The sequence below is a fragment of the Triturus cristatus genome, chromosome 11 (assembly GCF_964204655.1).
Source record: "Triturus cristatus chromosome 11, aTriCri1.1, whole genome shotgun sequence".
NCBI lineage: Eukaryota > Metazoa > Chordata > Amphibia > Caudata > Salamandridae > Triturus > Triturus cristatus.
In genome coordinates, this window is record NC_140594.1 from 401,659,542 (window position 1) to 401,672,944 (window position 13,403).

At 44.2% G+C, this 13,403-nt stretch overlaps 1 protein-coding gene across 5 annotated transcripts in view; it reads right to left on the reverse strand.

Annotated features, from left to right (window-relative positions):
• The window catches only part of LOC146784305 (cytosolic purine 5'-nucleotidase-like), a 548,710-nt gene that overhangs the window by 144,526 nt on the left and 390,781 nt on the right, over nucleotides 1–13,403 (reverse strand). For all 5 annotated transcript variants that reach the window (XM_085635738.1, XM_085635737.1, XM_085635740.1 and 2 more), the window contains exons 2-3: nucleotides 10,482–10,555; nucleotides 4,687–4,804 (exon numbers count right to left, since the gene is read on the reverse strand). In XM_085635738.1, coding sequence (XP_085491864.1) covers nucleotides 4,687–4,804; nucleotides 10,482–10,555 — 192 coding nt within the window. The remainder of the gene's footprint in view (nucleotides 1–4,686; nucleotides 4,805–10,481; nucleotides 10,556–13,403) is intronic.

The window sequence follows — 13,403 nt, forward strand, 5'->3', positions numbered from 1 at the left end:
TGTTTATAATTTACATTGTGGTGGGTAACTACCATATTAATTCTCTAACTAATTTTGAACAGCCATGTCCAGCTAATGGGTGTAAGTGTTTACAAAACGCATATGCTCCTAATGCATAAAAGGTGTGTAGAGTTATTGAAGACATTATAAATCTTTGTTTTGAAGAGTAACACTGTGTGCAGGTGACAGTGGACGACTTGTGTGCAGTATGTTCCACATATGTTTTTTTGTTCTGCAGAAAAACTTTCCAACAGGTCAAAGATTCTACATACTACATATTAAGTATTGTAAGCAGCCTTGAGTTTGAGACAGAATCGTCTCAGCGTAACATTTTCTACATAAAATAGAAGACTGTGTGCACAAGTTAGAAACTTATGTTCTTGTGCTTGTTTTGCTTCAGAAGATGGGCTTTCTGTAATGTCTCCACCACGGTATGAAGGTTGCAGATCTTACGATATTTAGTACCTTCAGACCTTGGTTATTTTAAGTGAATTGTGTCTATTTGGACAAGTTTTGCATACACGGTACACTGTTCTTAGTAGATACTTTTTAATATTCTGTGGTGTATTTCTCATGAGAGTTTCAATGTCTTCAAATAGTAGACTCTCTTCATAGAGTAAACATTGTTTACAGTACCTATTTTTCAATTCATATCAACTTCATTTCTCAATGTAAGTTCGGTAACTGTGTGGGGTTTGATACAGATAAAGGCTTCCGTAGTAGGGCATTAGTTATGTAACAGAAGTTGAGTATCAGGAGGAACTTGGTTTTCTCTGAACAGTTGCATGCAGATTGAACACTGTATGCAGGAAGGATTACCCTTCTATTTGTGGTTGATAGTCAACATGAACTCAACTACCCATGAAGGGCTTAGGGTCAATGTTGCACATAACGCAAGCGTGGTTCACCTAACAGGGTTGTATATATGATGGCATTAATGATGCTTCTTTTTCTTATGATCTCTTTTGTACTTACTTTCAGACCTCTAATGCCATACTCGTTTATCTAACAATGCGTGCAAAAGAAGCTTGGATGATGTCATCAGTAATAGCATCAATGATGTAATTTGAAATGTCATCAGTGATGTCATAAATGATGTCGTAGAACATGTTATGAGTGATGTAACATATGAAACAGATTTTTTTAGTCACATCTAACTATAACGTTACTTTAACCTTTGGTTCTTCAGTGAATTTCAACATTTTTAACGTAAAGTAATATTTTATTACCATACGTGAATACAACACCCCGCCTGCAGCCAGGCCCTGCCTCGAACCCCACACAGGCAGCCAACTCCACATTGCACATAGTCTTTGGCCGTGCACAACGGGGGCTTGGCCACAGAGACTGCCTGACTCCAGGCCCGGTGGCCAAACCCATAGGAGGCAGCCAAGCCCATGCTTTGCGCAGCCTCTGGCGTGCGTGGCATCGGGTTGACCTTCGGGTCCCAGGGGAACTCTATCTCCCAAGGCCAAAACATATATATTAAGGGGAGGGGGCTTCAATTGACATCATCTCCCAGGGCCCAATATATATAAAAAAAAGGGGAGTAGGCCACACGGCTCCTCTCTCTGAGCTTTATTAGGCCTCGGAGAGCCCATACCCCAGGGCCTGCATTTTTTTTAAAGGGGGGGCTCTCCCCAAACATTCTCGTGAGGTCCCTGGGGCCATTGAAGGTTTGGGGGGGGCTTCCTCAGGATTGTCATTTTTGCCCCACGGGGGCAGGGTATACCTACCCTGCCCCTTTATATAATTAATTTTTTTAAACTTCAGGACAGTGGACTCAGTCCCTGAGTCCTGCAATGGCTGCCAGCAACATTTTTCGCATTATGCTGGCTGAAAATCAGAGCTCTTGCTCCCACAGGAGCGTATCCCCTGTGGGAGCGAAGTGGTCAAGGGAAAAAAAGCTCGCTTGGCCAATCAGAACGCTCTATTTTTTTTAATTGGGTGTAAGGGACTCTCATGAGTGTCCCTCAAACCCAACTGTCCAGATATGCAAATATTTTTTAATGTTAATTTCTCAAAAAGTGCTGAATGGATTATACCAAATCACAAAAATCACAGTCTGCAGACCAAGATCAACCTTCCTGACAAATATATTGTAATTATGTTTAAAACATGTTGCCATTGTACTTTTAAAGAAGTCTATGGAAAATGCATGGGGATTTTATGTTTTGGGACCCCCCCTTTTCTCGCCCCCGCTTGAAGGATCACTTCAAAACTTGTCTGCAGACCAAGATCAACCTTCCTGACAAATATATTGTAATTATGTTTAAAACATGTTGCCATTGTACTTTTAAAGAAGTCTATGGAAAATGCATGGGGATTTTATGATTTGGGACCCCCCCTTTTCTCGCCCCCGCTTGAAGGATCACTTCAAAACTTGTCTGCAGACCAAGATCAACCTTCCTGACAAATATATTGTAATTATGTTTAAAACATGTTGCCATTGTACTTTTAAAGAAGTCTATGGAAAATGCATGGGGATTTTATGTTTTGGGACCCCCCCCTTTTCTCGCCCCCGCTTGAAGTATCACTTCAAAACATAACAGGAAGGAGCTGAGGTGAATTTGCTTTTTTTTGGGTGGAAAGTTTCGTGAAAATTTGTCAAATGGCACAAAAGTTATTAGCAAAACCAAAAAATACCTTGTCTATGGAAAAGGAATCCTAAATATAACTACCCACTACAATATATATATATATATGTTCCAAATGTAAGCACCCACACTTGGAGACCCTCAAACGTTTGTGCAACAGCCTTTATTCTTGCCAGGCAGCCTCGCCAAATAACCTCAGTGTAAACCGCGGATCTGCCATCAAAACTCCCTTACGCGTTTCTGGCCTCCATTAGCCCTTGTTCACAGGGGATGGCTTCTATGGACAGGGAGCTTGCATCGTGAATTTAAGCAGGAAGGTAAGTCCCGCCGCATGGGCGTGTAAGCATAGTGCTTCTGGTACTTGGAGTTTCCAGTCATTAATTCTCCCGTAGATGCTGCTGCCGCTGGTCTTAAAATTGTATTAAATACCATTAGTAGGTTGCTGTGCCACACGGAGATCACTGCAAGGCTGTTTTCTTCCCTCGCAAAAGAGGCACAAGGTTCATAGGCGTCATTGTAGCAATTTCGCCAGACCTGCTCGTCCGTGGGTGGGGTCTCCGCGACCCGGGCAGGCCGCCATATAATCCAAATGAAAGCACCCACACTTGGAGACCCTCAAACGTTTGTGCAACAGCCTTTATTCTTGCCAGGCAGTCTCGCCAAATAACCTCTGTGTAAACCGCGGATCTGCCATCAAAAACTCCCTTACGGTTTTCTGGCCTCCATTAGCCATTGTTCACAGGGGATGGCTTCTATGGACAGGCAGCTTGCATCGTGAATTCAAGCAGGAAGGTAAGTCCTTCCCCATGGGCATGTAAGTATTGCAAGAATAAAGGCTGTTGAAACAAACATTCGAGGGTCTCCAAGTGTGGGTGCTTTCATTTGGATTATATGGCGGCCTGCCCGGGTCGTGGAGACCCCACCCATGGATCAGCGAAATGACTACAATGATGCCGATGAACTTTGTGCCTCTTTTGCGAGGGAAGAAAACAGCCTTGCAGTGATCTCCGTGTGGCACAGCAACCTACTAATGGTATTTAATACAATTTTAGGACCAGCGGCAGCAGCATCTACGGGAGAATTAGTGACTGGAAACTCCAAGTACCAGAAGCACTATGCTTACACGCCCATGGGGCGGGACTTACCTTCCTGCTTAAATTCACGATGCAAGCTGCCTGTCCATAGAAGCCATCCCCTGTGAACAAGGGCTAATGGAGGCCAGAAACGCATAAGGGAGTTTTGATGGCAGATCCGCGGTTTACAAACGTTTGAAGGTCTCCAAGTGTGGGTGCCTTCATTTGGAATATATATATATATATATATTTCGAACTGTGAGCAGTATTTACCATGAACTGTGAAACGGTTTTGGACCACTGATTCCAAAATGCATAGCGCTTTATCAGGAGGCCCACTGGGGCAATAAAATGTACAGGTGTTACTAATCAGTGGTTTGGCTTCATGTTTAGCGATAACTCTGCCTGTGAACAAGGACGATGAAAGTCAGAAACGCGTCAGGCATTATTGATTGAACACTGAATTTGTGCTTGCGCTGCAGCCTGATAATAATATATTGCTTTTGGACGAGTGCATCCTATGCTTGGGCACTTGGGAAACTGAATATATATATATACTTACCTTTCAATATTGGGTTCATGATATTTCCTGCCATAGAGATTCCTACCTCGATACTCTGGGGGGGCACAATATTCTCACATCTTTCTGCAATACAGTGCATAGCCTGTAACTCTGCAGAGGTTGAGCCAGGAAGGTTTTATTTCTGTGTGTCTCACATGACATCCTGACATGGCACCAAGCATCCCATGGCATGCGCCAAAGTCAGATGACCATTGGCTTGGCAGAACACTGGAGAGCAGACACAGGCAAGTGCACCCATTCTGTGTGCGCGGGGAATCTGTGGTGCCCATTTTGATTAAGGTCAGACTACAATGGTTTTTTTTTTTGCCTGTGATTCATTTCCAGTTCAGCAGTATGATGAAATAGGTTGATGATGCATTTTACAAAGCAGCAGTTTATGGATTTATCACTATAACGACTGGAACATATGTTTCAAAAGTCTATATATTCTTACCTGGTGGGGAATGTTGGGTCGTACTTGTACTCAATGATCTCGTGGGGGTATCCAATCGACACGAGTCGGTCCAACAGCAGATAAAACCCTAACTCATCGTATTCTGGAGACTTGTACACTACGAGAAGAAAAGGAGATGATAAAGATCCACATTACACAGGGGCAAACACTTGAAATATGTTTGAATGTGGAGACAAAACTTTTTCTTACCATCCTAATTTGAAATACGTGGGAGTTCTGGGAAGTTATGCCTCATTCAAAAGCCTGCACCTTCAAGCCATTCAACGTAGCTGATGTTTGAGGGTCATTTCACCAAATGGAAATAGTCCCAAACTAATCCTAAAACTGACCCCACAGAATGTTTGGAAATGACCCACTGTCATAATGGAAAGAATCCTAAAATCTATTTGAATTTCTTTCCACAATCTGCTTGAAGGCTTCCTGGCATTTGGTTTGGTCTCACTCACAGTTCACAATTTCAACTCCATTGGCATAATATTGTGCTCCCGAATTAAGAATCAATCATCCCAACAATGAACTTGAAATTGCCCCAGGCAAGCCAAACTGAAAATTCTCAATTATCTTTACGACACCTTCATAAGCATCCTCATAATGTATCTATAACAAGCTTCAATTAAGTAATTAAAACTCATGTTCCAGTATCCTCTGCACGTTCCTCGTAGCAAATGGGGTGGGTGAAGAATTCTGCTTCCTCAGCAGAGTTTGCAGAGTTTTGCCCAAACCGGGCTCTGCACAGAGCGGGGAGTCCTGCAAAACTCTGCGAAATGACGCAGAGCCGAGTTTTTTCTCTGAAGCTGCTCGCCAACGTTAAGTTGGCGAGCGCTGATGAGGAAAAAATCATGCAATAGATCTCCTTCTGGTGAGATTTCTCAACAAGGGCGGTCGCAGCAGGTTGCAACCGCTCGCATTGAGAAATCTGCTGCTCGCGTTGAGGAAGCTGCCGCTCTAGTAGAATGTCTACTTGAGTGGCAGAAAACAGCAGCGCCCTCTAGCATGACGTGTAATGCCATTCGTGCTGATTTTATAGCACAGGGCAAACTCCCGCCACTAAAAATCAGTGCGTGCAATGCGACTTAACAGGCTCCACCATTGGCAGAACTCCACGGAGCGCGGCAGAGTTTTTCCGGCACTTCGGAGAGTTCCACGGAGTAGAAATCCACGAACTTCACCCAGGCCTAGTTTGCCCCGCCTCATTAAGAGAAAGGGAAAGGGCCTGTTGCTTCCTGGTTGAGGTAGGGGCCTGCTGGGGTGGTGTAGGAGCTTGCTACATACATTCAACTTTGAAAGAAGCTGACCTTGTCAGAATGTGCATTCCACCCTTGATCATCTCATAGAGGTGTTGAATATCAGGGAATAGGTGCAGCAGTTTCACATGGAGCCTTCAGATCTTCTATGCACAACCTCCGCTCAAGAATGAATATGATAATCCATACCGAATTTAAGGAGCACGGTGTCCTGATAAACGTAATTTTGGAAATATTGCCTTTCTGCAAGGTCACCCCGATTTCGTGTTGCCTTTTATGCTGAATTCTATTTCTGCTGGATTTAGAACTCTCTGCCCTTTACCCCTGCTAACCAGTGGTAAAGTGTTTGTGCTCCTCCTTTCAATGTGGGGAAATTGGCATACTCTAAAATGGCATATTTAACTAACCCAAAAGTCCCTGGTATATGGTTACCAAAGTGTACCCAGGGAGGTAAGGTAAATGTCACCAGTGGGCTACAGCCCTCATTGTTTCACCCACTGCAGTAACAATGCAAACATGACAGTGGGTCTGTCAGCAGTAGCCTGCTGTGCACTTTTAAACTGCATTTTCAACCCATCAAAATAAGCCCTTTCGACAGGCCTTTTAGCAATTTATAAATCACCCCTAATTAAGCCTTCATGCCCAGAAAGGAAGGGTGCATGGTATTTTGAAAGCAGGACATGTAAAAGTTCAATGTTCCACATGTCCTCATAGTGACTAGCCCTTCAAAGGTATTTTCACTGTGGCTAGATTGGCTGTTGCTTAGACAAGCACTGGGATGCAATAGAAAATACTAAAACTGTATCTTGGGAATGGGACTAGCTAGAAAAATAATTTTACAATTATTATTAGGTATTAAAAATCCAGTTGAAATGTGAAGTTATATTGTTTCTAGATTTAACTTAGAAGTGACTTTTAGAAAGTTACCTTTGCACTGCCTGAAGTCTCTGAAAGCTAAATCTCCATTGTGTTCTTCTTCTTCTGTCAGCCAGTAATTAGCATTTCAACAGACATCAATAAGAAGAGAACTTGCTCCCAGGAAAGGGACAAAAGGCACTGAGAGTGGGTAGATGTAGTGTTGACAAGATGGCCTGTGAGCTGGGCCCAGGCACTTGGACAATCTTGAAAGAGGTCTACCCTGTCACAAGCATATGTAGGTGACACCCAGGACTGCACCCTTCTGTTGCCTCCCCAGCCAGTCAGACCCCAATCACAGTGGACCTATTTTGACATTACAGCGTCACAGCCTGTTTTGACAGGTCTGATGGGTTTACATAAAACATATAGGGCACACTTAGAAAGAGGGAAACAGAACGCCAAAACAATTTGTATGTATTAACTCTCTGGTTGCTGAAAGCTTAGCTTTGTAATATTAGATGTCTGTCTCTAAGGTTGTTGTGGGTACAGGCACAGTCTACAACTGGATGTTAGTGTTAAGATTGAGTACACTTCCCAGAAACACCCCTAGCCTCCAGAGCCAAAGTTTAGTGTGGCTGAAGACTTTAGCCATCTTGAAAATGCCCAAAGTGAGTAGGGTGAGCCCTGGGAACCTTTACCCCATTGGATAGGGTGTCCACCCACCAGCTTATGCCAGGCATATGTATGCCATCTCCAGGCATCCACTTCAGAACACTCCGAGTCGAGGAGTGAACCTGCTATCTGCAACCTGGGGAGGTAGTAAGAAGAACAAAGGTCTGGAGGAGGCCAAACCGGTCCTCAGGTAGCCGAGGCTACTAATATTTAAGAGCAGCGTTAGTCAAGTGGAGCAATGCAATATCGTCCAGGCGGGACAGCTTACGCAATATATGCTGGGACACAAGGTTTTGGAGTGACATCACATTTATTAACAGCATAAATGTAATATCATATACTTTTTATAGCAATAGTTCTAGTGCTCACACAAAAAAGTGAAAGTGCGTGAAGGTGCTGGTAACATTTAAATTTACATCGCATTGATAACAACAGTAGTTAACAGAACTCCTAATTCAATTAAATATAGTAGAGGAGTTATGGTTGTACAGGTCGACAGCGTTTTGATCTTATGAATCTAAGATCTTCATCAGGACAAGGATGAGTGAGCAATGAGAATTAGAGATACTAGGCGGTGAACCTGAATACTGGTGGTGTCAGGCCTTGGTTCCTTCAAGGAATGTAGATATGGGAATGTCAATCACGGAGCCTCGGAGTCGGGGAGAAGGCATGTATACTCAGTTCAGTGGAGGGCGAGTGCTTGGGAGAAGAATCAAGGAAGCTCGGAGTCGAGGAGGAGCATACGGTAAACAGCTGGGGCTGTGCTCGAGTTAAATTTAAAAGGATAATTAAATTAAATGAACAGACTAAATGAGGGAAAGGCGGCGGAGGGGCGCCTATGAAGGAGTGCAAGAAAAGGAACTTACTGGAGGAGCCATGGGCGGACGTCGTGGGAGGAGTGACGGACCCGGGTAAGCGCCACGACAAGGTGTGGGAATTCAGTTTTGGAAGCCGGATCAACGTCGGCCGGAGGATGCACGGTGTGAAGCCGGTGTCGTCTTGGGAACTTAATCCACCAATCGCTGTGGGGAAATTCCCAGTTCTGCCTAGTCACCCAATTTTTTCTGCAGCACACATAGAACGAGGAAATCACCTCTTGTGATTGTTTATGTGCAGGAAGGTGTCCCTTCCTGCACATAAACAATCATTGAAATAAATGTAGTTTTTCAACTTCTATGTGTGCTGCATTAAGCACTTTCCTGAACATAGAACAATCATTCCCCTCAACGCAGGCATTCTTGCACTATGGTGCAAGGGTGCCTGCATCGGCGCATGGCAGCAAATGTTGGGCCAGCGCAGGGCAGAGCAAAGGGATCCGTCATATCATTGTAGATATGATGCATCCATGCACTTCGGAATTAAAGCAGCATGGTGCGGTTAAATGGCTTGGGTCACCGTGCTGCGTTATTTCCTTGTAAATGAGGCCCTAAGTAGGCAGCCAGAGACTGTATTCCCTGCAGGTGAAGGACCCACTCTTCCTGGTTAGGCTTTTAAGCTGCAGGAAACTGTGACTGTGACGCTGCAACTTGGGCACAGTCAGGAACATTCTCCCTCCTTTGTGAAGCACAAAGATTGCCAACTTTGCTTGATATCATGAGCAAGTCATAAAAGTTTGAGCATTTCCACCAGTCGTAATATATCAATGCGATGAGGTGAGCACTTGTCTGCCTTTCCATGCAGTTTTAGGTTTGAAGATTCTCTTTTCTATAAGATGAAGTTTCACCATTTACTGGTGGTGATTGAAGACAATTGATTTACTCTTAGAAACTACAATTTGACTAAGGTTTGATCCTAACTCCAATTCTTCATTGTGAACTGATGCTCATGTGTTCATTCATCTGTGCAAGATTTTACAGCAATGACTATTTGCACATGGACTGACCTTATCAGACCATGTCTTCCCTTTGCTGTGACCTGATCTTCAGGACCTACTGTTTATGACTCCTTCTCCCCTTTCTGGGATAGCTGCTAAAGCAAGGAATCCCCTAACTATGAGTGGGACCAGATTGTGCAACATTCCAAGCGATAAGCTCTGTGCACAGAACTTTGAGCCCACTATAGATCTGCGCTAGTTGGCAAATATGAAAATTCACACTGTGAGCTGAATGGTGTGTCCTGTGCCCTTCGTAGAACAGCCGTTCTAGGACTCTCTTCACTGTGAGCTAAACCGCTAATGTTGATTGAACCATGCTACATCCACAGCACAATGAACTTCTAATTGGCAAGGGCTTCAAACTGTTCTGGGCTGCAGGCTGGGTCAGGGACTCCATGCACGGAGAAGTGAACTTGATGTACCCTTCGTTCTGGGCTAGTCTTCAAGTCAAATATTTATCTAATGACCATTGGCCTAGGCTAGGTACCATGTCATGAACCAGTGGCCAATATTTGGGCTAGACTCCAAGTTCCAAGGACGATCCAAAAGACAGACTATTTTGGCTTATCACCAGATTCATTTTCAAGTTTATGACTAGAAGATGGATTACCGTGATGGTCAAAAGTGGAAGCCAAAGTCTACTCAACACTAGCATCTACTAAATGCTATATTCCCAGAGGAGATTGGGCTGCAATGCCGGCACTCTGGAATAGTGCTCAGTTTCATAGATTAACAGGAGGAGATGTGACCTAGTGGCTTGAGCTGCTGCGGCTGGAACCTGATGCCTCAAGTTCGAATCTAAGCCTGATGTTAGACTCAACATCGTGTAATTCTGACAAAATCACTTCATCTGCCTGCGCCTAAAAAAATTAAACAAAAATGTGAAATGCAATGTTTGTAAAATGTATTTGTGTAGTCCCTCAGTTGTATACTATCTACAAGATTGTCTCCCAAGCCCTCATAAAGTACAGCACTTGGTTGCTTCATAGCTAGGCTTGCACTCTATAACTCCCAATTCATGAATGCATAGTTGTGAGTGTATGGTGGAGGGTATTTACTTTTCACATTTCCCCACATGTTGCTATTTTAGATGCTCTTTTGCTCACTGACTCAGAGCCTTCACTTACTTGCGAGTGTGTAATCCATGTCGAAGCCAAAGCATTTGATCTTCTCGAGAGCCAGACTTCGATTCACAAAGACCCTACGAAGGAAAAAAGATGGAAGTGAGCCAGAATGCAACGTTATTAGGAGCACACATAGCACCTCGCAGAGACAGTGAGGAAAGACTAACAGTAGCAGTATTGGAGACTTCCGGCTTGGACTAGCAGCGAAGCACAGAATGGAATACTCAACATGAAACGTTTAGGACTGTCCTGTTCAGCTCCGGGTGCATTAAATATTATCTTATTTTTGTACTTGTGGAACTCTGAAGACAGGACCAGCAATATTTAGGTCAAATGTTCCTGGAAGATGACCTTTCTCACATCAGTGTGAACTATACACCAGACTTAGCAGTGTGCAGACTGTGCTGCAGCAACCTTTTGGAGTTATGTTCTGTGCCAGCTCGGCGAGCGGTCTTTCCTTCGGATATACTGTTGTGTCTTAATGCATCCTTCTCTGCCTTCCAAGTTCCTGCTGCTCAGCCAGTGTGTGAGGCCACGTAGAATGTTGAGAGAGTTTGTGTGGGAAGGAGTGTCTATTGAAGGTATGGGCTGAGCAGCAAGGAGGCTGCTCCTGGTGCGGCTTACCTATCTACTTGAAACTAAGATCTAATAAACCTTCATAAAGCATACACTATGGCCTTTGGATTGAATTTACAACATACACAGCAATAGAGGTCTACACTGCACCCTGAGCTCATTTCACACAGGCCCATGATCCCTGAAGACCTGGGGTTGCACATAAATACTTGTATACCCACCTCAAACCCTCTGCCAGGTACCCCGAAATCATGGAAAAATACTGAGTTCAGAGGTAATGTTCTTGGCATCAGATAATGTTGTTAGAGGCTGGTCCTCGGGTGGCAAGGCACGCTCCATACAAAATAAGTGGCATCATTCCATCCCAGGCACCTTCTGCCACCTGAAGCTCCCAAGTGATGCTGTGAAGGGACTATTCTACTCGTCATGCCATCTCTGGGCATTGAGCAGACGCCTGGCATTACCAGGGCTTCCACCAGCCCACCCTTGAGAGCACTTAAGGTAACAACAACACTGTGTCTAAACTCATGCCATGCTCCCCGCCACAGCCACACAATGACGCCTACTTGGGTCAGAAAGTCTTCAGTGCCTTTGTTAGCATGGATAACCTGGGACAAAGTTGCTGTAGCACTGATAGCGTCGTGCACAACATAGAAGCTTTGTGTCTTAAGTCATTCGCATTAGAGATCAGTGTATTGTATTGTCTCTTACAAGAAAGCCCCTGGCTGATTGTGGTGCCAGGAAGGTGTTACGTTGTGTGACAGAGATTTGTATAGCGCTGTACTGCCATAAATATGGCCTCTAAGCACTGTTGGGTTGAGGCACCTTAACACCCTGGTCTCTATGACACAATCACACACCAGAGTCTGGTTCTTGTTGAGTATGACTACCTTTAGTGTGGCTACGGTTTATGTACTGCTATTGTGTATGTGTTTAGTTGTGAGGTGTTTTAAGGGGTGTTGCTGTTTAGTGTTTGTAGCCACGGATCTTTACCAGTTCTGGCACCTGCCTTTGTGCCACCCTAGCTTGATGTGACCATGATTGTGAAGTTGTGTGAAGGCCAGTGGTCTCTCTTTGAATTAGGCAACCCTGTTTTTATTATGAAGTTTTTTAAAAATATCCGTGCACTTTCATGACGCTACTGGTTATTGCGTATTGTATCTTTGTAGGAGAGTAGGGTCTGCTATCCTATGGTCACCCCAAATTTTTGCTTTTTGCTTCACTGGTTTTTGACATATTGAGGCTGTGGGCCTGCTAATCAGACCCCCAGCCTGCTGTTCTCTCTAACTAAATTGACACTATGCACCATAGGTACATAACCAATTGGAAGTGGATCACCCTGTGAGCCCCTGTACCAGTGTACACTAGGTACCCAGGGCATTGGTGTATCTAAGGCCTACCAGGGGCTGAAGCATGTATTGTGCCACCCCTATACCAGGCCAACTTCTCACAATCTTGAATTGTCAAATCCGAGCTTTTACCATATGTTCTTAATTCTTAAAGTTGTCCCTGTAGTATTGGATATATACATTTCTGTAATTATCGTAAAAGTTTAACCAAAGTCCTCCAAGTATTCAATGATGGTAATCTGATTTGTTATGGATAAATTTACTTAGTTAGCACTTGAAAGGTCCCTGGAACGTTTTTTTGTGCAAATGCTTTTACTCTGTTTTTATATGACATGATGAATTTTGTACCGTAAAAATTCAGAACATTCCTCTTTTGTAGGAGGAATATGCGGATTTTGGATGCAAATTTTCTATTTTATGTGGAACTCTTCGGAGTCCCAAATCATAATAAAATAAATAAATAAGACAAGCTGTGGGTTGTTTAGCCGGTGCTAGTGTAGTGTATTTATGTCTTCTCATGGAGTGGTATGTATATTGTATAAATGTATGCATGCACCACCTCTTGCACGACACCTTGCAAGGCCGCTTGCATGATTGCCTACATGAATGCTTGCATGACCGCCTGCATTACTGCCTGCTTGACAATTTTCATGACAAATGCAGAGCCAAATGCATGACACAGTTTCTTATGTATGACCATCCTATTCCTCACACCCTTCGCTTCTGACTGGTGCACAGGCACAATCATTTAATCAACACGACAGTATCACTGGTCCTCATGCAGGCACCTACAGTGGCCACATCAGTCACATGACAGGCGCACTTTCCATCCATTGCACTCCCATAGCGTGCTACGGGTCCTCGAAGCGCTTATGCAAGGCTGCCCGGGGGGGTTGCGCAGCAGCCCCCCTTAAAAGGGCGGCCGCCTTAGTGCCACAGGAAGGCACTGCAGTCGCCGGTCTAGTCCCTGGGCCACGGCCAGGGAAGACGTCTGGCCGAC